Here is a 27,564-nt window from a genome sequence, read left to right on the forward strand (position 1 = left end):
TGAAGTTTATTTACTCTGCCTGATTACCTAGTGTCTCCATCTGCCTCAGCGCCCTCCCCGTGTTTGTTTTGAGTTTCTCCACATTGTCAGTCTCCTTGACTGACTTTGCAGATTCACATCTGGCAGGCTCTGAGGCCAGGAAGACACCTGGGAGGCTTCAGGCATTTGGCTGGACAGGCAGGAGCCTTCAGTGACTATCTCCAGCTGACAAGTCCCTGGGCAGAGGGCTGACTAGCTTCTATTATCAGAGCCCAGTGACTCCTGAGCCTGGTGTGGACATGGGGAGGGGACACTGGCATCATGCACCCTGCCCACCGTCATCTGCTGTTGGAAGGCATCAACTGGCTGCTGCCCGAAAACCCTGGCCTAGGGAGGTGGGAGAAGGGAAGAAGGACAGAGCAGGGGAAAGAACCAACTGCCTGCAGGCTGGATGGCGCTGGCTCTGTGCTGGCCAGCTTTGCCCGCAGTGTTTGGGCGCAGGCAGAGCTGGGCTAACAGGCGGCACTCTCATCAATGATGCCTGGCTGCAGGTGTGCTCAACACCTCAGCGGGCAGGCTCTCCAAGTGTGCACTGCCAGCAAAAACTCAAGATCTCTGGGAGCTCCAGGGCTGCTTTAGAAATACTTCTGGTTGGAGACCTTTGGAGACCCGGGAGGGAGTGGGAGGCCATGTTTTCAGTTCAACCTGAGACCGTCTTCCCTGCCCTTGCCCTCAGTTAGGTCAGCAAATAAACTCTCAGTTGTAAATTTCAAGAACAGAGAAACTTGCAGCCCCCCCGGAGTCCCTTATTCCACACCCCTCAGGGCTGCCCCTTCTCCAAAGAAAAGTTCTCAGCAAAGATGAGCCAGGACTTCTCCGAGTACAAGGTACCTATCTTCTACAAAGATTTTAATCACTGTTGTCAATGATTACTCAATATTCCACTCTACATATGTACCATAATTTTTAAATTACATAAATATTACATGAATTCATACTGATTATTAAAGTGCCAACCACATCAGCAGGTGTTTGCCCTGCACATATCCTAACCTCACCCTCTCCTGGAAATAAAGAGCTCTCTCTAATTAGTTGGGTGGTATCCTTCCACATTCTTTTGGAATAAGGCATTTTAATGTCAAAATGTGGGTGGAGTTCTTTTTTGCTTCTACACATATATGTGATCATTGTGCATATTGTCCCACGGATTATATTTTTCAGTTAATGACATGACTTTGGGATCTGTCCCTGTCAGTCCTTCCAGGTCTATGACCTTGCCTCTGATGTGGGTGGTTTCAGGATCTCAGACTGCATCGCCCTTATGTTGACAGAAATTTTGGGGGGTTTCCAGTTTGTTTCAATGGTAGAGTGATACCACTCTGATCCTCATTTCCCAAGCTCTTTGAGAAGGTAACATCTGCTGCTCTCTCTCTAAGAGAGTACCAAAGAACTAGAACCCCTGGGTTGAAGGGTATGTGCATTCTTAATTGAATAGCACATTACCAAATGGCCCTCAGAAACAGCACACTAATTTATCCGCCTACCCACGGGGTGGGGCAGATGCTCCTGGCTGGCCTGCCCAGCATCCATCTCATCTCCTTTTCCCTTGGTGTGTTCCACAGCAGGAGCTGGGAAAGACATAATCACTTTCCAAGCCCCTCCTGCAGCTAAAGTGGCAAGGTGACACATCTCTGCCTAAAAAAAAAAAAAAGAGAGATACACATGGAAGCATCTCGGAGTAGAAACATGGTTCTGGGAAAACTTCTGTTGTTCCCAACGTGCAGGAAGGATGTGACTGAGGCCACCGCACCTCTTTGCTTTCATGCTTTAGTAGCCTGCTTGAGACGAGGAGATTATAGCCACAGGTCACAAATCAACAGGCTGAGGATGCCAGAGCAGAAAGGAAGAGCCTGGGTTGCTAGTGGCATCACTGAGCAGCTGGACTGAGGCCAGCAGCCACCTACTCTGGATGTCTTATTACAGAAGAAAAATAGACCCTCAATTGTTTAAGCTCCTGTTAGTTACATAGAATCAGTTACTTGTAGCTGGATGAACACCTTAATGAGACAGAGTATTGGTGCCAGGAACCCATTTTTATTTTGATTTAACCTTGTTTTTCATATACTCTGGTAATGGTACAACCTCCCGGTTACTCTGTTGAACAATAAAATGATAATAGGAATGATTTATTCACTGCCTACTTTATTTGCATTATCTGATTTCACAAAGATCCTGAAAGGCAATTGTCTTTATGTTAAAGATGAAGAAGCCAGAGACCAGTAAAGCTAAATTTCCAGCCCATGTTCACAAAGGATTCTGACCTAGTTCTAGCTGCTTCCATAGGTCCCATTGTTAAACTCAGCCCCGGGTGGCTTACTTAACCCAGTAACAACAATAGTAGTGGCAGTAAGGTGGCCCGTGTGTGTGGTGGGGGACATGCCATTTACGTGGTCATGCCAAGGATTATGGGAGCCCTTTTTACTTTGGCAAGCAAGTCAAGGTCTTGCTCCGTTTCCCAAGGCACCGGGAATCTACCATCCAGTTGGGTGGAGAAGTCAAAAATAGACTTTCCTTTTCTACTCTGTGAGTGAACTTGAGAGCTCAAGTATAAGTTAAAAGGAAAAGAGACATATCTCCTGCATGCTGAAGGCAGTCCCGTCCTCCTCCAGGAGTGTCTTAATCACTCACAAATATTTACTGAGTACCTACAATGTGCCACGCACAGTTGTGCGTCATGGATGGATAGCAGTAAACAAGACAGACCAGGTCTTTGCAATCTTGGAGCGCACACCATCGATCCCACCACCTTTAGCAGTCTGTAAGAGTTTTTCATTAATTGCCTGTGCTTCAGTAGCACACTCTGAATGATGACCCTACATGACCACAAGATTCTGACGTGCCCTGTGAGTCACCAAGGACAACACAATGGTTACTGTAGTTGTGGTGATATGCACATTTTGTTACATTCTAATACTTTTTTTGGAAATAGGTAGTCCATGAAAGACATCTGGATTTTCCATAAATATTTAATTGAATCAAATGGCCTGGTCTGAGACCACACAGAAAAATACACACCTTTACTCTACAGGAGATATTTGTACAGTTTCGTTGGGTTTCACTTGTTCCTATGTTTTGCTTGTATGCATCCTTTGGTCTCTCAACAGCTACTACATCCATCAGGGGAGGAGCCTTCCTAAGCCTGAGCACATCCCACTGACAGCATCGCTTGACCCACTGCCGGCCTGAGGAAGGAGGGCAGGTCAGAGTGAAGTGAAGGGAGACCTTGCCTGCTTCTTCATATCTAACCTTCTCTTGGGACCCTGCCCTGGGGCTTTTTCTGACAGTCAAAGGAAAAGTGTCAGGAGAATGGGGTCCTAACCTGTTCACCCCACTCCTGTGGTTCTCTCAGATTCTGTAAAATGACCTGTTGAGGTGAAAATTCCCCATATTTCCCCCCAGCACTCTTGTCTCTGCTTCTAGATTTCCTGGGCAGAAACCAGGGGAGGGTTTGGGGGTCGTTCCTGTTGACCTGAAGGAATCCGTCTTCCAGGGAGCCAAGAAGAGGCCAGGAGTCCCAGTGCTTCACAGCAGGGACACACACACCTGCTCTGCCCCATCTGTACCCTCAAAGCAGAAGGGAAAACATTCATGATTCCTTGCTATGGGGGAGCCTTAGGGGTGGAGGACACACAGGGGAGGCAGGTTGGGTCATACCACGGAGGGAGGTCAGGACAGAGGAAGGGAAGCTCACATATGGAAGAGGACACGAGTGGTTGGGAAAGAAATTTTATTTTCAAGCTTTTAAGAGAATAATACAAACAACAGAGAGTTTTAAAAAACCCTAAAAACTGGTTTAAAAAAGTACTTGACAGTGTCCCTTGAATACCCATGGATGACGCAGCCATTGTGCAATGACAACAGGAAACTCTACAGGTGACCACCCAGTGGCCTTCTCTGGCAGGGTCCCAGGAACCAGCAGGCAGCCCGAGGGACAGTGCTCCCCGCCGGGGTCCCTGGTGCTGCCTCGGTGCCAGGGAAAGGCCAGGGAGCACTAGCACTGAGGGCCTGGCCAAAAGCAGCAGAGAACACTTAGACTGGTCTCCACCCCGCTCCCCGGGACTCTTCTGTGGCTCTCAGCATGTGCCGAGCCTGGAGCGGCATGGCTCTGAGCGTGTCCTGGCCATGGGTGGGTGTGGGCAGGAGGGAAAGTTGCTCCTGGATTGACAGCTTGGAAGGCTGAAGCCACAGCAGCAGGATTGTACTTGAGATACCCAGGGAAATCTGTACTTTTCTCTAGTTGTGTGTGTGTGTGTGTGTCCTGTAAACATCTTTGAGCCAAATAACCATAAAATAAAGTAAAAAGGGCACAAAAAGACATCCATCTCCCAACCTAAGCCCTCTTTGAGCCCACCTGAAATTGGGAGTTCCAGTTTTGAAGGTCTGGAAGGGAGGGATCCGCCACGCCCCATCCCCCACAACCTCTGGCTGCTCATACCAACGTCTCCCTCCCTACACCATCCACCCAGAATCACTGAAGCCATCCAAGTTAGAAATCCTGCCCATCAGGTGAGCCAGGGGCTGCAAAAGCTGTGTGTCATCCCTGCCAGCCCACACCCATCCCTCTCCCTCCCCCCCAACTGCCAGTGGATCATGGCAGAGAGAAACCAAAACAAACTCAAGGGTATAGCAGGGCAGGCCACAAGTGCTTTTCATTCCAAAGCCCTTTGCCTCTTCTCTCCCTTCGCACATGCACATGTGGGCACCACCCCTAGGCCAGCTCCACCTTCTGCAGCCTCCACTCTCCCAGGTGTTTTGTGTGCATGGGGACATCTGGCCGATGTTGTCACTGTGTTTTGATAGACTCAGTCTGTATTGCACTTCGCTGTTGAGTTTGCATTGGTTTTCCTTGCTCTTGTTGGAGAATGGTATTGACTGATTGGTAACCACAAAACCACACCAGCCTCCAATCCTCACTCCAGCTCCAATCCTGCCCCTAGACCCCTCCAGGCTCCCCACCCTCTGCCTACCCTCGGTTCTAGCCCCTGGGGAGTAACCTTGCCTCCTCCCACCTGCTCCCCAGACCAACATCCCAGTGGGCCCAGCCCCTTCCAAGCCTTCCCTCCCCTCCTGTGCAGGGTCACGGCCTCGCTTCCAGATCTCTCCTCTCACACTGTCGTGACCCTCATGACGAGCTCTCGGCTGCCACCCTGGGGGCTCCGCTGCTCATGAGGTCTTAAGTGACTCAAGATGTGCAGGATGGTGTAAGCACAGTGGTGATCGGACAGAGGGCCTGAGGGCTGGCTGGCTGCCCGGGCAGGGCCTTCCTCAAGGGCAGGAGTGTCCACAGCCTCCTCTTCTGAGGAGAGGGCATTGGCCTGGGTGGATGAGGAGGTTCGGGGGTTTGTCCTGCCTCCTGACTTTTGATCCTCCAGGTCTTTTGTCTTGTCATAGTTCAGCACTTTCCACTGCTGGTTGACAGCCTGCCACCGTTTAAAGATGCGGTACACAGAGGGTCCCTCGTGGATGATGAGACCTGGGGCAGCAGTGAGAAGAATAAAAGCCAAGTAAGGGAAAGCAAGTCATGGTCTCCCTTTATTTATAAAAGGATGGAGGTGTGGGAGCAAGCTGGATTTACATAGTTTGTGTGCTTTTCAAATCTACCTTTCAGCTCTGAGTCATGTGGTTCCCACCCCGACATTCCCAGGTTCAGTGAGTCTTCAGTAGGTACAAGGCCATGGCACCAAGTCCGTGAAAGAGCTGAGCACCTGCATGGAATACCTTTGCCTATTTCTACTCTGCCTGCTCTGTCTTGGCTTCACAAAATCCAAATTTGTTGTCCATTAAGGCATAATATAAATACAGGGTAGAGCAAAAGCAGGTTTACAGTTGTTCTTATGGGAAATAATGCAATAAGCAATAATAATACAAGAATAAACTCTGTGTTTCAAGTCCTCACAACTGTAAACCTGCTTTTGCTTCATCCTGTATTTTTTCCTCCCTCTGCCATGTATCCATAGCACCCAGTACTGAGCTGATATTGAATAAATTGTATGCCTTCAAAGTTACCGTAAAAGAAGCCCCATGGTCATTCCATACCTGCCAAATGGTGTCTGAAGTTCTACTGGTTAGGTCTTCGTGCAAAGAGCCCAATGCTACTGAAATACACACACCCCCTGGGAGAGAGAACTTCAATGCAATTGTAGTGGCCAATGGGAAGGGAAGGTAGAGTCAGAAACAAGCTATGTCAGACAATCCGGCAAAGAAATTTTCATTGCATACCTACTGTATGCCAAGCACTAGAGATACTGCAGTGAGCCAAAGAGGCGGAATCCTGCCCTCAAAGAGCTCACATCCCCTCCAGTGGAAAGACACACAACAGACATGTAAACAAGCCAGGAGGACTGCTTCAGGTACTGAAAAAATGCAGTGAGGAAGATAAAATAGGGTTAAGCAGCCACTGGCTGCAGATGTTTTAGCAGGAGAGTGTGGTTGGTGGGAAATGCCTTCTGGAGGGAGGTGACATTTGATTTGATACTTATAGGATAAGGAGGGGTCCATGCGAAGGTCTGAAAAGAGAGCATTTTAGTGGCAAGAACTTCACGTGCAAGGCCAGGGGGTGGGCATGGATGCAAGGGGTCAGAAAAGAGGTCGTGTGGCCAGGGTGCAGGCAAAGAGTGGGGAAGTGCAGGACAGTAAGTACAGAGACCACTCTATGATAGGGCCTTGTAGGCTATGGCAAGGAATTCATATTTTATCCTGACTATAATGGGAAACCACTGAAGCATTTAATAGGGGAAATAATGTGATCTGATTTACCCTCCAGAAAGTTCATTCTGGCTCCTGAGAAGCAATAAACCAAGGAGGACAAGAGTAGGTGCAGAAGACCAAGAAGGAGTGATGTCATGATTCAAGTTGGAAATGCTGGTGGCCTGGACGAGGGGAATAGCAGTGCAGACAGTGAGAAATCACTGCAATCAGGATGTCTGTGGGGGTAGAGTTGACAGACTTGCTCACAGGTGAGTTGTGAGTCAAGAGAAAAATCTGAACAACTTGGAAGCTTTTGGCCTCAGCTGTTAGTAGACGTGAAAGGCACAACAGTCAGGGGTATGGATTTGTGTGCTGGTGGCAGTAACTATATTAGTTTCCTATGGCTGCTGTAACAAATTACCATGCATTTAGTGGCTTAAAATAACACAAATGTATTCTCTTAAAGTTCTGGAGACCAGAAGTCTAAAATCAGTCTCAGTGGGCTGATTTGAAGGTGTCAGCTAGGCTGGTTCTTTCTGGTGGCTTTGAGGGGAGAATCCATTTCCATGCCTTCTTCAGCTTCTAGAAGTCACCTTGCTTCTTCCCTGCATCAGTCCACCTCTTTCTTTCATTGCGACATCAACTGCTACTCTTCTGTCTTCAGGCCTCCCTCTGCCTCCCGCTTACAAGAACACCATGATTACATTGGGCCCATAAGAATCACCCCAGATAATCTCCACACATCATGATTTTTAAATTAATCACATCTGCAAAATCCCTTTGGGGGCCATTATGTAGCCACAGTGATATTTTTATTTTATTCATGGTAAATTTAAGATGTCTGCTAGAAATCTCACTGGAAGGACCAGCCAGGCAGTTGGACAGGTAAGTCTGAAGCTTAGCGAGAAGTGTGGCCTGGAGATAGAGGTCTTCAGTGCAGAGGTAGAATTTGAAGCCGAAGCCTTAGGAATGCCTGGATCTCCTGAGAAGAGAAGGTAGACAAGAGAAGAGGGCCAATGACAGACCCCTGGGGCTTCTGATGGATAGAGGTTCGGTGGTGATTTGGTGGAGGTGGAACCAGCAAAGGAGGCTCTGGAAGAGCAATAAATAGTATAGAAGTAAGACCAGCAAATGTGGAGACCCAGACAGCTAGAGAAAGACATGTTTCAGGTAAGAGAATGTGAAAACTCTTTGAAATGCTCTTGAGAGGTCAGTGGAATTAGGAGTGGCCACTGGATGGTGGGCACCATGGAGGTAAGCTGATAGAAATGATAGTGGGAAAATCAGGTAGTTCTCATCCAAGTGCATCTTTTCCTTCCATGATGTCATCAGCTAAGGGGAAAGGAATAAGGGAGGAAGTGTTGACAATTTGGGGAGAAAAAGAGAAAGTGGGAAATAATTATCTTGGAAAATGGGAGCGAATTTACAAGGGAGCCATAGCAGAATTATCTAATGTTGTTGGGTGTCCATTTGAAATTTGTGGCCATAAATTTGAAGTGAGTCTAGTCATTGGTTGTGTGATTTTTCTCTACACCTTCAACTGATTGCTAAGTGTATTTGTGGAGTAAGAAGAGAGTTGGATTTAATTAATGTAGACTTTCTCTGGGCAAGTGAGACAGGAGAGAGGTTGATGGATGTTTGAGAGGGAGTAGTGATGACACTGGCCCATGGAGCCTAGGCTGGGGAGGAGGGAAATAAGGACACAAAATGGAGTTATTTAAAATAAAAAAGGAAAGCTGTATTGTCAATGACAAGAGGTCTCTATAAAGTTGGAGAATTCCCTTTTTCAGCTTCTAGCAGTCATCTGCATCCCTTCCCTCTTCTATGCATTGGCCAAGGAATCCATAAATTTAAAGAATGGGGCGGGGGGGTGGGGGGGGGGGGGTTTGCCCTGGTGGTGTGGCTCAGTGGATTGAGTGCCAGCCTGCAAACCAAAGGGTCACCAGTTCGATTCCCAGTCAGGGTTGGGTTGCAGGCTGGGTCCCCAGATGGGGGCGCATGAGAGGCAACCACACAATAATGTTTCTCTCCCACTCTTTCTCCCTCCCTTCCCCCTCTCTTAAAATAAATAAATAAAATCTTTAAAAAATATATTTTAAAAAGATGGGGGGAGTTGATAATCAGAGAGTGGGATGTTTAATTCCAGGTTTGGGGAGTGATGTGGTTCTTGGTGATGATAAGGTCTAGAGGGTGACCGCTTGAGTAAGCTGAGGTGGGCTTTAGTGGGCTGGAGGAGACGGACTTTGGAGTAATGAGGAGTTGGAGAGATTATCTGCATTGGCCATCCTCAGTGTTATCAGACCAAAACGCCCCCTTTTTATAACCAATATATTTTAATATTCCCTTTCTTATCCTGGAATGAGACTCATAAGATAACATAAATCACTATGGTTGCTTTAAAAAAATAATATAATGCCCTAACAGATAAAGTAAAGAAAAATGAAGGGGAAGTCATTTATAACAAGACTATATAAATTTCAATATGAATGCTGGGGCACAACTACATTAGAGAACAAATGAAAAAACCTCATACATTTCCAAAATTCCCCCTAGGGGATGGTGCCACCTCTGCTGAGAGCCAGTGTTCTTTAGAGATGTTGAAGACTGGTGGGAGGGAGCAGATGATCCAGGTACATCAAAGAACGTGAGTAGGCGGTCAGCAGCCAACAGCATCAAGGGGGAAGAGGTGGGAATATGTGATGATGTGCACCGCAAAGGGGCTGGAGCTTCTGAAGGACAAAGGAAGAGAGGTGGTTTGGAAATAGTAATGGGGAGTAAGGACAACATGGACCCCGACCATGTTGTCCTTACTCCCAACCCCACAGAATAGTGTATGAGAGCAAAAGCAGCCACCACTTGGGACAGCCATGCAAGAAACACTGCCTCCAGGAAACAGTTTTGTTGCAATTAAGGGAAGATAAAAGTAACACTCAAGAGAAGACATTGACAATGACAGACCATGCAGTCCAGAGCGTACAACAGAAGGGCTGGGAAGATGGGGCCAGCTCAGGAATGAGTGAAACAGGAAAGAGATGATCATCCATATTAGGAGGGTGGTCTTGGAGGCTGGGACCTGTGATGGTGAGTGGCATGATTGGAGATGAGGCGCAATGGGATTCACAGCAATTGTAAGTCCAGACATGGCTGGTCTGGTCCCTGGGGGAAGAGCTGATTCACAGGAGCAAACAGCAGTGAGTCACTCCAGCCTCCTTGATGTGAAACACAGAGACTGGATGGGAACACCGCAAAGCCTCTCCAGCCTCCAACACACTGTGATTCGAGCAGGCGAGACAGCTACCCACTGCCACTCTTTTTGCCAGTATTCTAACAGCTCTTGAAATTGCACTTTGTGCAACGAGTCTTTAAGGGTTCATTGGAGGAGAGACAGTCTCCTGGTAGCTCAGTAGATCCTAATGTGTTTGCGGATCTCATGAAAGCTAAGGGCCATCTTCCTGGGGGAAAACAAATCAGACACACGAATTGTTGTTATGATTTTAGGAAGTTCATAAATCTTCTGCAGGCCACCCACAGACGCGCCTCATTCTGGACAAGGAGACTTCTTTACCCAGTCTTCACCCTCTCCCAATGTGCCGACTCTCATCACTTCTTTCAGCCTTTTGAATATGTACCTATGCACTCTTGGCACTGTAGCATTCATTTGTTCATTTATTCCACAAGCCTTGCTTGAACCCTGCTATGCTCTTTCCCTTAGATCATAAGCCCCTCGAGGACAGAAGGTATGGTTGAGGCTTCGGAAGCTGATATAGTTTCGGGAGACTAATGAAGCCTTGGTGATGATGGAGGAGACAGGGTCCTCGGGGAAAGAGAAGGTGGGAGCTTTTGAAGCCCTAAACTAACTCTTTCCAGTAAGAGGAATTACACTTGATTCTTAATTAGTTTCTTGATCAGACAGTTTTACCCTGATTGAGTAGGGTGGCTCAAATTTTTAGTCTGAATACTGCCTTCTAATTATCTAACTGTCTAGTGTTCAGGAAGCAATTAAACCATTTTAATAGATAGTTGGCTGGAGGGGAGGAAGATGCACCTGTTTTTGTAGATAATGCTTATTTGACAAAAGTTGGAAAAGCACAAACTACCTCATGCACATCTACTTCCTAGCACTCCCTCAACTTCCTGCTCTACAAACTACTTACTGATTCATTGAGTGGCAGAATTTTTTTTTAAATGGGGGGGAAGTGGGTGGGGCTTATCTGATGGGAACAGGTGAAGTGGGCAAGTTTGAAGAGATGGAAGAGAAAAGAGATGGGTGGGAAATGGCAGTGGATAAAGAGAGAGAGAGACTGAAATTAGAATAGGAGGAAAGAAGGCTATTGGTGAAGGCAGGCAGAGAAGTAGTAGAAGGAGAAAATGGGAAATTAGATGGCATAGTAGTATTAGAAAGCCAGTATGTTTTGACTGAATCCTTTTCTGGGGTTTTCTGTTTAATTTAACAGTTACCTGGTAACCACCTACAAGGTGCCCAACCCTGGACTGTATTTATGGAAAGTTCAGTTCCAGAAGAATTGCTGCTTTTGCCTTTCTAATGTCTCTCTACATCTTGGCCTCCTCTTCCTCATAAAACTGTAGGTTCCATAGGTTGTCAGAACCTTTCATTTGCCACCTGATGGAGATGATGGAGATCATCTCCCCCTTATCTCCCTTTGCTCAGTCCGTGAGGATGGGAGGGAACATGGCTGTTGTGGGTGGGTGGTCCTACCTGAATGGCTCCCATGCCCCTAGCTCACCACAGCCACATCAGGGAGTTCTTCCAGACATGGCATCCCAATCCTCTCTTGCTGCATTGACTCCTGCTGTGTCCACAGCAGTGAGATACAGTCTCATTCCATCTGGTATTTCCTGAGTACCTACATGTGCTTCTATGAGCTCCCGGTTCCCATCATATACAGAGTTAAGAGGACAAAGCTAACTAAGAAGTCTGGAAAGAAGCCTCTGGTCCCCTCCCCAATGCCAGAATCCCCCGCCCTACCCCCATCTCCTGCTGGTATCCTGGTGAAATGCTATGAAATTTGCAGACAACTCTCCAATAGTGCTTCTCAAACTTTTGCATGCACCAGAATCAATCAGGGAGCTTGTTAAAATACAGATTTCCACGTGCCCCCAGAGAGTCTGACTCAGTAGGTCTGGGGTGAGGCCTAAGAATGTGCATTTCTAAGATGCTCTCAGGCGATGCTGATGCTGCCTGTGTGCAGATCACACTTGTGTTGCACCGCCTACAACACGGTCCCTATCCTGGTCCACTGCCTCTCCGAAGGCTCTGTATTTTGAACAAAAATGTAACTATAAGTAATTTCAAAAATCCCCCACTTCCACATGTGACAGACATGACAATGTAAGGCAACTTGAGAAAAGCATCATCCCTCTCCTAGACCCAAAGACCTTTGGGTCCCACAATTTAGAGTCAACTCGCCAATGAACATGTGTTGAACATTCAGAGCACCGTCACTTACTAACCATGTGACCTTAGGTTAGTTACTTCCTTTTTCTGAGTAAATCGGGGCCCATACCCCTTTCTCATAGGGTCGTTATGAGAATAAATGAGGTAATGAGCCCCGCGTGCTGGTGCCTGGCACAGTGCCAGGCACACATTTAATACTCGAGGCTACATGATCTGGATTGTTGAGGGGCTAGGGGAGATTATGGGATACAAAGTGCCCACTCTTGTTTCTTCCTCCCTCTTCGTTGCCAACCCCATCCCCAAACACAAGCACCTGTTCTTCTATCTCCTATGTGTCCTTCCCGATCCTCAGTCTGAGTCATTGTTTACTGAAGAACAACACGCAACAGAAAGAAGCTCAAGCAACCAACCATCTCCACAGAAGGGGAAACAAGCCTCCACGCCCAAGCCTCCTCTCCCACCACCAAGAGCCTTCAGTGGTGACCTGGAGGGGTGCTCTGCTCCCCCCTGCAGAATTACAGACAGATGTGAAGCAAGACTTACCTCCAAAGCCCCTCCACTGCCAGCACTCACCTTCCAGATGCTACCCCTCATGGGGCCAGCCCTGTCAGAACCTGCACCAAAGAACTTATTGGGCAAGTGAGGGAAAGAACTCACTATCACCAGCTATCTGGGGTGGGTTCAGAGATGCTGCTGGGACAGGCCACATCAGCAGTGCCACTTGCCTAGCATTCTCCAGAGGAGACAGCTTTGTGCTTCTCACAAGTGTAGCCAGGCTGTTCTGCTCAGGGCCTCCTGAAGAATTGGTGAGATGTGGGTCCAGGGGCCCAATTTGGGCAGGCTCACCTGGACTCGAAGGCTTTCAGTCTTAGTTTGATGAGTGCTTTGAGGGATCTGACCCTTTCAAAGGACAGAGGACACTGAAAGCACTCAGTGAGTGTGAACACAAAGCCACCTTCTGTTTCCATCTCTCAGGGCCATCTTGTCAGTGCCCAGGGAGAAGTTGTCCCCTCTGAAGTGACTTCTGAAAGAGTTCCCTTCCTAGCAGGACCCCCACTGTGCCAGCTGACCTTGGTTGAACTGTACAGAGTGTTTCTCAATGCATCAGAGTGAGAACGTTCCAGTCACTCTGTTTACCCAGAGACCTGAGGGAAGACCTCTGCTGGAAGAATCACTGAGTACTGAGACTCTTTGACATGAAGTAAGCTTAACTCGGTAGGACTGAGTAGGAAAGAGAAACAGCCCGGAGCCCAAATATCTCTCCCCTCATTTCTGGAAGTGTGTGTGAATCATGCCCTAACATACTGTGGATTCTTTCCTGTGGGGCTTCTTTATGAGGCTTAGAACTCTCACTATCTTGACAGATACAGCCAGAATTGCATTTCTCAGCCACTCTGGGTGGTGATGAAGAAGGTGATGGTGATGAGGGTGATGATAGTCGATATTTTGAATGCTTACTATGGTCTGCCACTCTAAAATGGCTTTGCAAATATAGTCCACTTTTCATGGAAACCCTATGAGGTGGGTGATATTATTTCTTAATTTACAGAACAGGAAAGTGAGCTTAGAGAAGCTAGATATCTTGCCCAGAGACACAGCTTGTACATAAAGTAGGACATAAACCTAGGTTTATCTGAAACAGAACAGGGTCATGTGTCCGGGCTGCTCCCCCCTCTGTGTTCGAAGGCCGGTGCTCCCTCCAGAGGGAGGGCAGCTGTGGAGGAGATCATTTTTTTGGAAATGATACATATGTATATATAATTTCTATTTGAATTCATAATAAGATGTGTTTTAATATATGTGTTACATTGTTATAACAGAGTAGTTTACAATGTGGACTTTAGAATCAGATGAAGCTGGGGTTTAATTGTATGACCTTGGGTAACTTACCTCTTAGCCTCAGCTTTCACATCAGGAAAATGGGCATTATAATAGTAACTATAGCATAGGGTTGTAGGGAGTAAATAAGATTATGTACATAGAGCACTTTTCACATTACTAGTACATAATGAATAATAAATATTAGTTATTATTTCATTATCACTATTATTAAATAAGTATCTCAGAACTTCATTTTAAAGGAGTTACTAGAAAGTTACAACAGTAGTTTATTTATGCAAATGTGGCCAAGGTTTAGGAAATGGATATTGAGGGGAAAAGTGTGTGTGTGTCCTTTATTCGTGTTCTCTTTTGTTTTCTATCAGCTGGAGATAAAAGGCTCAGAAGCCCTGTGAGGCTGTGGAGCCACAAGGCAGGAGGAGAACCTCCTACTGATCAGGAACTTCTATTGCATTAAGCTACTGAAATTTGGGGGGTTATTTGAAATGTACATCTGCTGGAGTTACCCTAACTAAAATCACTTCAGTGCTAGGTTAGAGGCCACAAGAGAAAAGCAGATTTGGGCATGTTCCATGTGGTCTCCAAAATGTATCAGATTGGGCTATTTCTGGGCACAAATCCACTGTCAACAGAGAGACATGCCACTCTGCATCTGTTCCAAAGACTGTGCTGCAGGCACTGAAGACAGTTCTCAAGAGGTGTTCCTGAAAGATTTTGAGCCTGTCAGCACAACTGCTTTAAGCAAATTACCTCCCAAGGATTCTCCTTTGAGGGGGACAGTGCACACTTGCTGTGTCTGCTTCTTCTTTTTTTTTTTTTTTTTAAGATTTTATTTATTTTATTTTTATAGAGGGGAAAGGAAGGAGAAAGAGAAGAAGAGAAACATCAATGTGTGATTGCCTCTCACATGCCCCCTACTGGGGACCTGGCCTGCAACCCAGGCATGTGCTCTGGACTGGGAATTGAACTGGTGACCCTTTGGTCCGCAGGCCAGTGCTCAATCCACTGAGCCACACCAGCCAGGGATGTGTCTGCTTCTAAATCAGTCATCTTCATCCACTAAGCACCCAGCAGATCAGCTGTGGAGAGAGGTGGTCATGCATGGGAAACCATGGGGGTGAGGGAGGACATGGGTGAGATATGAGTTCATAGCTAATTTGGATAAGCCACATGCAGGTAACAGCACGTGGACTGAGCCACACTTGTTTATTTACATGGTTGATGCCTATTGGTTGTTTGGCCTGGGCCCCCCATTACTGAGAATCCCCCACAGCCACAGCTGTCAACCTCTGAGAATCATGACACCTTCTCACAATCAAAGTAACTTCAAAATCCTAGAATGTCAGACCTACAAGGACCTTGGAGGTTATTAGGTTCAACCCTCTCATTTTACAGATGTGTTACCTGAGTTGTAGAAAAAGGAAGTAACTTGCCCAAGGTCACAGAGGTAGTTAGTGGCCAATCTGGTTTTCAGACCTAGATCTTCCATTTCCTAGTCTCTTCCACTGCATCACGCTGCCTCCCCCATGTTTCCAAAGTTTCCTGATCAGGGAATTAAAAGGTTTGACAGATGGGCCATATCTAGCCCAAAGGAAAGAAGAAAGGAAGGAATTGTTGTGGCATACATGCGTTTTTAGTTAATGTGAATTAAACTTAAGTTTGAAAAATAATGTTTTTAGTTCTGCAATCCTGACAGTTCTGCTGCCACTACCCCCTGCCCACTTGCTAAAAAATCGGGGTTTGAATCCCTTTATTTTAGAGGGCAGGTGCCAGGTAGCTCTAAGTCATGGGTAAAAAACCCTGAATGCACAGCAAACAGAGGAAGATTTAACAAAACATTTCAAAAATAATTTTGTTAATTACCATGTTCCACTGTTTTAAAGATTTGGAGCAAGCTCAGAAAGGTAGCTCTCCTTCCTCCCCTTGACCCCATTCCACTCACAAGTACAAAACAAACGGGGAGGATGAGGTCCTCATTTTTGCAAAGTTGACTTTTTGATGGCCAATCTCTTGGGTCTGCGGAGTGAAAAAAATGTTTTTGGTGCCAAAGACCTTAATTAATTTGCTCTTGTTAAATTCTAATAACTTGACCCACTGGAGCAGAGAACGTCCCATTTGTTTTCTGTGAGGCTCTGTCAACTTCTCTGCTAGGGCAGACAGCGTCATTAGAGATGATGGAAGAGGAGGTGGGTGGAACCAGGACATTTGATGTAATCAGATCTTCTCATTGAGGGGACATGGGTGAGGGAAGCCGAAACCTTCAAGAAGAAACACTGCTCCAAATAACAGCGGACTCTCAATTATGTGAGGATGTGGGGTCAGGTTCCCTAGGCTGTGACTGGACTCAGCAAACATTTATTGAGTGCCTACTACAAGAGGAATCTAGGAGTGCCTCCTAGCCTGGCCACTCATGTTTAGGAGTACCTGCTCCTTTGCATACACCCTCTTATTCAATCCTCTCAACAGCTCTGAAGACAGTGTTATCATTCCGCTTTACAGATAAGGAAAGGGAAGCAGAGACTTTTGTGGGGACCCTGGAAACTACATCAAGGTGGACCCTGCACCCACCATTGCGAATCTCGTCTCCTCCTTCCTGAGCTATTATTTGGGCACCAAAAGACTAGCCCTGGACTAGGATGTGGAGCGTCCTGTAAGGACTCACCTGAAGAGGTAAGCCAGACCTACTGTGCAGGGGCCATGGTTCCCATCCTACATGTCTCTAAGTGAATCTGGTGTCAAGTGTGCTCACTGGTAGTTCTGTGAGTCTGAATACCTAGTTGAGCCTAAAAATGAAGATACATTTTTATGTATCTACTTGATTCTCCCTTCCAGAGAGCCCCTAAAAAGCTGATGCTCTATAACTACTTGCGCAGTGCTGTGTGTTTTTTCTCAACTGGCCAGCACATTGCAGAGCAGGAGGAGTGACCTGCACTTAAACTTCACCCTTAAAATCATCACCATCACTACTGATCATCATCACCATCCCCAAAGTCACCATCATCACAACCACCATAAAAATCTGTTTGTGCATTTCAACTACTTCCTGTTACCTCTCTCTCCCTTCTCTATGTCAATATTATTCCCGTTTTGATTTTGTCTCCCAGCATTTCCTCCTGTGGAAAGCCTCTCTTAGAAAAACACTGAACTGAGAGTCCTACTCTGCTGCTTGACTCAGTCTAAGACAAATCCTCAGTCTAAATGTTTTCCATCTAAAACATGAGAAGAATCATCCTTGGCTTTGGGGACATGCTTTGACACTGAATTAGCTCCAGTTCTAACCAACGAAATGATAGAACAATCTAAGCATTTTAAAGGTGAGATGGGCCCTGGCAGGTGTGGCTCAGTGGATTGAATGCCAGCCTGAGAACCAGGTTCCCAGTTGGGGGCTCATGAGAAACAACCAATTGATGTATCTCTTGCACATCAATGTTTCTCTCCCTCTCCTTCTTTCTCTCTTCCCTGCTCTCTAAAAGTATATAAATAAAATCTCAAAGAAAAAAAAGGTGAGATAGCCTAAGTATAACTGTATCTGACCACATTTTGATGGCACCAAAAGCAGTTAGGATCCCTCTGCATTCCTCTTCCATTCACTGGCTGTCTCCACGCAGTCACTGGCCTGTCAGACCAGAATGGATAGATCATGGTGTAGCTGTACATCTGGGAAATCACGCTTTCCCAAATGCTTAGAAGGAAGGAAAACAACATGAAAACTCTCAATAATTAGCTCCCTCTGCTTCTCTCAGAAATTGAGTGACTACTTGCAAGATGGATATAAGAAGAAAAAGAATTAGAGAGATAGAAGTGGGCCAGGGGGAGGCAGGCACATAGCAGGAGATACTATGAGAAGGAGAGACCAGAGTACCAAGCAGGCCAGAACTGGGGTGCTGGGTGGCTCAGAGCCACAGGGAACAGAACAGGCCTGTGTGTGAGGGCTCCTCCTGTAAGTGGGCCCAGGTGTACCAAAGTGGCAGGTGGCATCTGCAGGTATCCCATAAGTGATGCCATGGGACTCCTGCTATCTGATGCAAGAGGGCTCATAGAAGGAGCACTTGACTGATGGTTAGGAGACCTTGCTTCTAATCCCAGATGAGCAAGCTTGAGCACACCACTTCCTTTCTCTGGATCCCAGCTCCCAACTGCAAAGCAAAGGAGCTGCTCTGGTTGATTGTACAATCTCTTCCTTGTTCAATTCTCTCAGTCTTCAGATTTATGGAACCCTGAGTGGTAGACAGCACTGATGCTCCTCTATCTCATCCATGCTTCCACAGGGGAGGAGAATACTTCCCTGCCCTACCACCTCTTTGATATAAGGTTTCTTGGTAATGTGCATTGGCCAATGTCTGTGGGCAGAGGGAGGAGTTTGCCAGTACTGAGCTGAAGCTTAGAGAAGCATTGCGAATATCAACCAGTCTTTTTGTGCTCCTGCAATTGGTTAGGAGAAGAATAGGCCCCTATAGCCCCTTCTCATTTAACATGGGTGCCAGCATGAGGAAACATTCAGAGCAGGCCCAAGCCCAATGCACAATCGGAAGCTAAGCCCAGCCAAGCCCAGCAGAGCCACAGCCATTTCATAGACTCGTGAATGGAAAATGAATGATTCTTGTTGTAAGGCCCTGCAATATTGGAGTTGTTTGTTACTGCAGCCAAAGCTGACTAATACACCGTGTGACAGGAAAGCATGTGTCATAGATGCTCACATCAGAGACAAATCAAAAGCCTGCCTGAAGGAGAATGAAGGGCAACTGGAGGGGCCCCTACAGGAAGGCCCTCCAGTGCTTCCCCCTCCATGCCAGAGCCCCATACCTCCATATGGAGACACACCTGGTTTTTGGCATCAACAAACCGGGCCTCAGCAGGAATAGGAAGGGAGTTTCGTGGAAGAGGGAACTAAATGAGAATGCCTCAAAGTCAAAGTCCTCCCATTAACAGTCCTCTCTTTTCCACAGTCCTCCAGACCTGCTCAGTCTGTTTCTTTCACTGCCGACATGCCATTATTAAAAGTCTCTTGATCTGGGAGTTGACGTATTGGTTTTGCTAGCATGAAGGGGCAGCAACATGCTTAGACAAGTTTACAAGTTCTGGCGTCACTGGTCTCTGGCTGCTGTAATCAGTATGCAAGTCTCCAAACTCTCTGGTTCTAATATGAAAGGACCCCAGAGAGACTCACATGAATATCATCCCAGCCAAATTCTAGCTAATAGATGTTTTTCTGCCAAACAAGGAAATGTAGCATTTTGATATAATACACAAACCAATGCCCAGAGAAGACAGCTGTGGAATGCTAATGCTGTCAGCACTATGGCCTAGGGGGTCATCTGAGAGTTCTGGGTCAGGATGTGCAACCAGTGCTTAAGCATGCTTCATGTCACTCAGGGAAAGCCAGGACCATTCCCCATCCCCTGAATTATTTGGGCAAAGACTTCCAAGTTAACAGCCACGGTCATTTGTTGGGAAAAGCAAAACGACACAGCCCTCCACAAACCCACCTAGCATGAGGGAAGACAGAGGAACATAGATTTGGGGATGGGATAAGCAGGAACCTAAGTGGTGGATTTCCAACTTTTTTCTAAACACTGAAGCCTTTTAAACAGATTCTTACCTGAAAAGGAAACATATGTCAATAGATAAAGGAACAGAAGCTCAGGGTGAGGCAGGGGTGAAGTTTCAGAGCCTGTCTTGGCAGCATTCCACTGCTCCCTCCTGAATGAAGCTGGGTGTGGAAGCCCAGCACTGCATACGGTTTGAAAATGACTAGACTAGAGAAATCTCAGGCATTGGAATAGGCTTATGGAAAGCTGAAAAAAGGAGGCAGGAGTCACTGATACTATTTCTGGGCATTTTGCTGAGAAGAGAATGGAATTCAAGGCACAGGCATTCCTTGTTTGGCTGGGCAGCCATGGGGTACACAGCAGAGAGGAAGCTTGCAGCGTCCTGCTGGAGGCAGAGAGACTGACCAGCTGACTTTTCACAAATCTTAGCAGCAAGCCTCTTTATTCTTATATTCAACCAGGCAAGACAGGGTCACCAGGAAAATATTTAAGTCTTCCTTCTTTTCCTGCTTCCCCCTTCTCCGCACTCTTCTCTCAAATCTAAGCCACTGGCCCCTCTCAAGCTCATAGGTTTCAAGGCTGGTGCCTGCTCTGCTTTGACCTTCCTGAGGGCAGGACCTGAGGGGTTTGTCTATCTCACCATCATGTGGCTTCCCACTTCCCCTAGAGACAAGCCCCTAGACTCACCTATGCACACCACGTCCATGAATCCATACATCCCGTAGCAGATCTGGAAGAGGAGGTCTTGGCGCTGCCATTTTGCTGAGGGACTGAAGGTCGACCAGATGAGCCAAGAGATGCTGGCAATGAGGAAAAGGGAGCCCAGGATGGCAGCTGCAATCTGAACCTTCTCAATGACTGTCAGAGAGATGGCCTGCCACTGCAGGGAAGAGAACGATAGCTTAGCTGTTTCTCAGATACCCTCACCCCATTCCCATCCCACTCCCACCCATCTCCCTTCTGTTGTCCCAAACTCTCACTTCTGGTTTAGGATTTAAACCAGGGCTTTCCAGCTAGTGATACAGTGGATCACTAGTCCCTTTTTGCAAGTTTCTGAGTTTTACATTGTACTTCTGATGGGGAGGAAACCTGTAACACACCAAATGATCAAAAGTCCTTGTAGGGTTGGGGCTCTGGTCAGGCATGGCTGGGAAGCAAGGCCTTTGTAATTGATTAGGATACCTACAGAGAAATGCAAAGGAGGAAGTGAAATTGCAGCGCTAGTGCAAGTGGTGTTCCAGGGCCCAGGAATATTCTTTTCAGAGCAACACTGTTTATTTCCACACTAATAGGTACTGAGAGGACACAGGTCTTTCTTCACTTTCCTACAGCAGCACCTGACATGCCATTTGATATACACGCTAGAGATGACCAATTCAATGGACAAGAGGAGAACACAGGGTATGAGGGAGAGATAGGAAGAACAGCATAATTTACTGACTATATATGAACACTGAGATTTCATTTTGTAACTGAAAATGTATTATACCAACAGCAGTATTGGTGGATGGGTTAAAGGCTAACGTGTGGGTGAGCTTCAGTTCGGAAACTCTGCTCTTCTGTGGCTGGTCTAGGGAACAGAGGCCTAAACGAGGCTGGAGTGGAAGGTTGGCTTGGGATTTAGTCATGCTGTCATTCAGTAAATAAGTACTGGATATTGTCCATGTGCCAGCCACTCTGCTAGGTGCAAGAGACAAAGTAGTAAGAAAAAACATACAAGATGTCTGCTCTTCTGGAGCTTCCAATCTAGAAAGCAGACAACCGAATAATTACTTACAAATGTAATGAATCGGGAGTAAGAAAGGGAGGTACACGGCACTGTGAGAGTCTATAAAATGGGGATTTGACTTCCCAGAAGAAGTGATGCTTGAGTTGAAAAGGAGTTTGCCAGGGAAAGGGAGGAGGGGTGAGTGTTCCAGGCACAGGAAAGAACACGAGCAAAGGCACTGTGAGTATGAAACCCTGGAAGAAGGCCAGAGTGAGTGGAGCAGAGAGACCAAAGAGATTGTGGGGTGAGAGAGCTGAAAATATAAGAAGGAAAGGCCACGTGGAAACTTGAAGAATATGCACAGACTTTTGACTTTATCCTAAGAGTAAATACTATGCTTTTAAACAATTTTAGGCAGGGAATTTGAACAATTTTACAAAGAGAACACTGGGGAAGGTGAAGGGAAGGGCAATCTCCTAATTGAAGGAATTTGTGTAACACCTTGTGGAAAACAGCCCTGAAAGCATTTCCACCTGCACTGGAGGAAAGGCAGACTACCTTCCATCTGCCAACAGTGAGCCCTCACTATGTGTTAACTGGCAGGAATGGGAGCCCTGATTTTGGCTCTAGCTCCGACTGACCAATGGCCCGCAGGGAACTGTAACCATTGGAAAACATTCCACTCGCTAGTCTAGATGTAGGACATCAGCCTTTACATTTAATTATACAGATAGCGTCCCATTACAGGTAATTGGGCCTTTAAATTTTCCACTGCTTCCCTCAGCCTAGGGTTACACATAACAAGGGATTTTTCCAGAAGATGGGCTGATCCTACAGACTTTGCTCACACACAACAAATGCTTTTTACAGAGCCTGCCCCACTGTCTGTGAAGGTTTCTGACTGTGCTTTTTGTCTCTGCTATGAAGTCATCAGTAACCCTCACTTTCTCATGCTCCAGACTTCAAAAATCCCAAACCCAGAGGCACAGAAAGGTCCTCCTAATTCCTAAAGCCCTTTTTACCAGCCCCCAAGCTGCCTATGGAAACTAAACAGGGCCCCTGACCAGTCTGAAGCACAATGAAGAAGGACCGGGGTGGGGGTGCCACTGTCAAGGCTCTCCTCCTTTCTGTCCCATGGGAGGCCCTGCAAGCGGTGTCAGGAGCAGAAGTGCAAGGAGAGAGCAGAGAACAAGAGACTCTGAAGTCTCAAAGAGAGGCTGGGAAGGCGAGAAGAGCTCCGAAGTTTCCAGGATCTGCCACCACTAGACACCCAGAGCCTAGCTCCAGGGCAGATTCTGTGCGCAGTATCACGATATTCTCCAAGTTCTGCCCCACAGTGAATGCACCCACCAAGGGGGAAGAGTGCAAAGCCTGCCTGGCTGCTTTCTTCCTGACAACAAGGAGCACTGAGCACAGCGCCTGGTGACCCAAGTCTAGCTGAGCTCTGCCCCAACTTGCGGAGTGTGACCTAGGAGAAGTCAATACACCATAAAGACTCGTTTCCCTTTTGTAAAAGTGGAAATAATTGGTCCCACTTCCTAGAGTATTATGAGAGTTAAATGAAATAACTCCCTAATCCATGCTTTGAAGAGTATGGGCTGCTATTATTTCTATTCTTCATTATGTTTCAGCGAAAATACAGTTAGGCATGTGGAGGTGGGGTCTTCCTGAAGGCAACCATACTCAGCAAACTCAGTGCTGTGTACTATAGGGTAAAGATTAAGGGCCCGACTCAGTAGTTAGACCCCTTGGATGCAACCCTGTCCACCAGGGTAACCCTGAGCACATTGCTGACCCTTCTGTGCCTCCATTGTTTCATCTGTAAACTGGGAATGCTAACAGTACCCACTGCACTGGGTTGTTTTCACTATTAAATGAGATGATGTGTATGAATACTTAGAACAGTGGCTAGCCCCCAGTAAGCACCAAACAATAATCTAATCGCAGTTCAGGTATAGCTGAGACAGCCACAAAGTTGAGACCACAGGGCCACGTTGAAACTCCTCCTTTCTCAGTGGCTCTCCTGCTAGAGCCAGAGCTTGCAGAGGGTCACTGAGATAACATGCTGTCACAACCACTGTTTCTCACGACTTTGTATGGGGCCTGGAAGAAACCTCCCCACACTGAGCAGAGGTAGCCCTGGGCCCCCCACATATTGCTCTGCTCACTCGCAGGTGGTCTGGCTGGGCTATGGGAGGAGAAGTTGCCCCACTGAGGCTCAACAGGCAGCTAGCTGCCTCATACTTGGCTGGGCTCAAGGAGCCCAGGACACACAAGTGGGACAATTTGGGCCACAACCACACAACACTGCTGCTAGTCCAAACTACTGCCTTCTTCTAGTGCTGTCTGGAAAAGTGAAATGGCATTTACTGAGCACACGTTGCTGCGTTTCCAAAAGTAACAATCACGGTAGTAACCTAACAATAAATTAATAGATCAGTTTTGTCAACACGGCCATTTGTTTACTGTACTTATGAGATTAGAATAACCTTCCCCTCCTCTCTCACACACACCCCAGGAAAGAGCGATCCCTAAATGGCTTTTCATTTTAAGAGTCAATGGTCAGTGCCCGCTGTGAGCCAAGGGCGCACTTAGGGTACACGTGTAGGTTTGCCTCTGACCCTTCTCCGAGGCTTGAGTCAGCTGAGAAGGAAGGGGAGAGTTAATGCACCCAGGGCCTGGAATCGCCTGTCTCATGACACTGCTATTTTAAGACACTGCAAGATTTGAAATGAATGGCTAAAGATGGAATGGGCACAGGGAGAGGCACCTCTTGTTCTTACCCCTCGATACACCACCAGGATGGCTAAGGTGCCTGGAGGGGTTGGGGGGACGCAGTGCCCCGTGTAAAATTGCATAGTGTGCAATTTTACCTACAATAAACTGCCCTGGACACAGCAGCTCCACGTTTACAGGTGACCCCACCCCCTCATGCAGAGTCCCCCACCTCACCATCACCACCAAACCACCCACCCTCCTGGGCTTGCAGGATCGACTCCCCTCTCCCCATCAGAGAGGAGTGAAACAACAGTGCAGGCTGTTCAGATTCCCATCCTCACTATGCTGATGGCTAATAGGTTACGTGGCAGCTTAACTGGCTGACCATGCACAGGTGGAGGTATTTTCAGAAGCCGAATGCTCTATGCTCGCGCCTCAAAGGGAGAGCTGTTTGACTTGGAGGATATATGAGGTGGCTGGCTCCTCTGGGATGTTGGATATGTCAGGCAGGGTCAGGGTGGGGGATGAAGTGGGGGACCTCTCAATTCTCACAGGTCCAGCCCTGTCTGAATCTTCCTGGTAGACCCCACCCCCAGCCCTGGCTGTCCCTGCCCTTGCCCTTCACAGTAGCCTCTCCCCTTTTCCTTCTTCCTTATTGCCCATTCTTCTCTTTTCCTCTGCCTCCCTCTCCTGTCTCTTCTCTATTCTTTTCTCGTCCCTTGTCACAAGAAGGGTGATCTGTGAACCACCAGCATCCGCATCACCCCTGTCACCTGATAGCTTAGCAGGAATGCAGAAGCTCAGGCCCTGCCCCAGACTTCTGAATCGTGTCTGCATTTTGACAAGATTCCAGGTAAAATGCATGCACACTAAGGTGTGGGAAGTGCCATTGCGTCTCCTTTCCTCTTACTTCTTCTTTTCCCTGCCCTTAGCTTTATCCTCCCTCCTCCCACCCTCTGTCTTTTTTCCAGTCTGCTCTCTTCTGCTCTCTGGTCTTTCTTCCTGCCTTTCTTTCTTCTTTCCTTTTCTGTTCTTTTTTTTTCCCCTCCCTCCCCTCTTCCTTCCTTTTTCTTTTCCTGTCCTTTATCCTTCCATCCATTCATCCATCTCTTATTCTCTCTTCCATCTGACTCTCCACACTTCTTTCCTTCTATATCTATTTCTCTCTCTTTGCCTCATTCCTTTCTCCTCTTCTTGCTGAAGGTTGAGGGAAAAAAACAAAAGTTATTTCAATTCTTCTTGTCCAGATGTCATCTGTGGTCTTGCCCACCTAACCCATCTCATGCCTTTTCTCCAAACGTCCCTGGCCGTAAGGGGAATGGTCCTCCCACTAGAAAGCCGGGGGTGTGGGAGACCATAGGCCCCAGCACCCCAACGCCCCCAGCCAGCATGCAGCCCTTGGTTGTACCTGCAGCGGATTCTTTGTGCTTATGGCAATGACGTGGTACTTGTAGTAGCACAGCTCACAGCTCCAGCAGCCCCGTTCGCTGATCCACTTGATGAGGCAAGGCTGATGGGTACACTTGACAGAACCGTCACAGCGGCACGGGCTCAGCAGCTCCCCCTGCAGGGAGAAAGGCACAGGGTGGTGAGGCCCAGAGTCTGGCTGACGGGCAGTGGGGCAGGCGGGCTGTAGGCTTGGGTAGGCCAGAGCACACCACTGAAACCAGGCTACAGGCTTTGTTGGAAGGCACCAGACCCCACAGAGGAGACTCCAGCCTCCCCACCGTGGAAGCCAGGCAACTTCAGGGAACTCAACTAACAGTTCTAAGCCCCGGGTCCCATTCGGTGCTTCCTATATCCTAGGGTTTCTGTGAAAATGAGTGAGTCAATTCCTATGGAAGACTTCTGCCATCCAAAGGGGGTGTCAGCCTCAGCTGCCTTCTCTTTAAAGACTCAGCCAGCAGTCTCAAGTTCAAATGCTCTCAGGGTTAGACAGGGAATACAAGTGACAGAAACCAGTGGGTGGAAAATGGGACAAATTGGAAGGCCCAGACTCAAGTTAAAGGGATGGCCACTCAGCTCCAGCCACCTGTAGATGTGGAAATCTATGTGGCAATTTTTTTTTATCCTCACCTGAGGACAGTATTTTCATTGCTTTTGAAGAGAGAGGAAGGGAGAGAGAGAGAAACATTGGTGTAAGACAGAAACATTGACTGATTGCCTCCCATACCCACCCAGGCTGAGGCTCCTATGAACCCAGATTAGGGATCGAACCTGCAACCTAGGTATGTGGCCTTACTGGTGATTGAACCTATAACCCTTTGGTTACAGAACGGCACTGCAACCAACTGAGTCACACTGGCCAGGGCTTTGTGGCAATTTTTATTTAAAATCTCCAATACTCAAATATTAACAGCTAGTACAGTTACCCAAATTTAGTGCTCTGGTCTTGAGCCTCTGCACTATACTGCAGACCAGCTCACAGAGACCCAGGTACCCTCTGTGAAGCCTCTCCACCCGGGTGTCAGAGTGACAGAAGCATGGCAGGTGGGGCCAGGCTTGGATCCAATGGACTGAGGAGGTTGGGCTGGTCGGGTCCCTCTGGGTAGCCTCAGGCCTTGCTGGGAGTGTCTGAGATGATCAGTCCAAGGGAACTGGAAGCAGGGAGGCAAAATACCCACTCTGCTTTTCCATTGTTGACAGGCCATCTTCACTGTGGCTCCAGGCCCCCTGTTACAGCATTTACCCATTGGTCTCTGGGTCATAACATGGTTATCCCTCACAGGGACAATATCTTATTCATCTCTGTATCCTTAGCACCTAGTACAGTGCCGGAAGCAGTCACTCTGCCCAACTTTGACAGTGGAATGTGTGCATATCTGTTTGATGAACAAGAGGTTGTGTTCCTCTAGGACCTGGCCAGTGCTGGCTCCAGGGGGGCAGCTGTGGCACCTGGAAGAGAAGCATAGAAGGAAGGAGATGCCCACATGACTGGGCACTCACAGCTCCCATGAAAGGCCAAGGGCCCTTGGAACGGAGTTGCTGCTGCGTATCTCTGGGAAAGAAACAGGAGGAGGGGCTGTGGGAGGAAGTGCTGGGGGAGAGGCAAAAGCCCTCATTATTCATGGCAGCATTTCTTAGGCTCATTTATTCTAACAGGACGAGCTGGGTTTGATTAATCGGGTTGTTAAGCAGCCATGTCAAATTGCCGATCAGGTAAGAGACATCACTCTTGGTCCCTGGCAATGGCGCCAGGAGACAGTGAAGGCTGCAGTCCTTGCTTCCCAAGCAGCAGACACGTGACAGGGCAGGAGTAGCTGGGCCACAACTGATAACAAGACCTGGGCTCTCTATCGTGGCTCTGGATGGGGGACCACCAGGGCTCCCATTCCCAAGGTACTTATCTGGGAAGGGGGGTGGGGCATGACCTGGTCCCAGTGCCTGGCTGTGCAGCCAAGAGGTCAAAGGTGTGCTGCTTCCCTTGAAGCTCCTGGCCCCCCACTCTTTCCCTTAGGACTGGACCACCCAAGAGGCAGAATAGGGACTTTTCAGGCACCACAAAGAGTAGAAAGTAAGGACACCAAAGCTGTTAGAAAAAGTTAACTTTGATGAAGGAAGGATGCCAGAATTTTAGGAAAAAAGTAAATCTGCAAAGAAGCTATTTT

At 47.5% G+C, this 27,564-nt stretch overlaps 1 protein-coding gene across 2 annotated transcripts in view; it reads right to left on the reverse strand.

Moving 5' to 3' along the window:
- Positions 1-3,833: 3,833 nt before the first annotated feature.
- MARCHF4 (membrane associated ring-CH-type finger 4) overlaps positions 3,834-27,564 on the reverse strand; it is an 89,563-nt gene continuing 65,832 nt past the window's right edge. For both annotated transcript variants that reach the window (XM_024564237.3, XM_053919061.1), the window contains 3 exons: positions 25,365-25,520; positions 20,218-20,410; positions 3,834-5,512 (listed from right to left, as the gene is read on the reverse strand). In XM_024564237.3, the coding sequence (XP_024420005.1) occupies positions 5,145-5,512; positions 20,218-20,410; positions 25,365-25,520 (717 nt within the window). In that variant the 3' untranslated portion in view covers positions 3,834-5,144. The remainder of the gene's footprint in view (positions 5,513-20,217; positions 20,411-25,364; positions 25,521-27,564) is intronic.

This window comes from Desmodus rotundus, chromosome 2 (genome assembly GCF_022682495.2).
Source record: "Desmodus rotundus isolate HL8 chromosome 2, HLdesRot8A.1, whole genome shotgun sequence".
Taxonomy (NCBI): domain Eukaryota; kingdom Metazoa; phylum Chordata; class Mammalia; order Chiroptera; family Phyllostomidae; genus Desmodus; species Desmodus rotundus.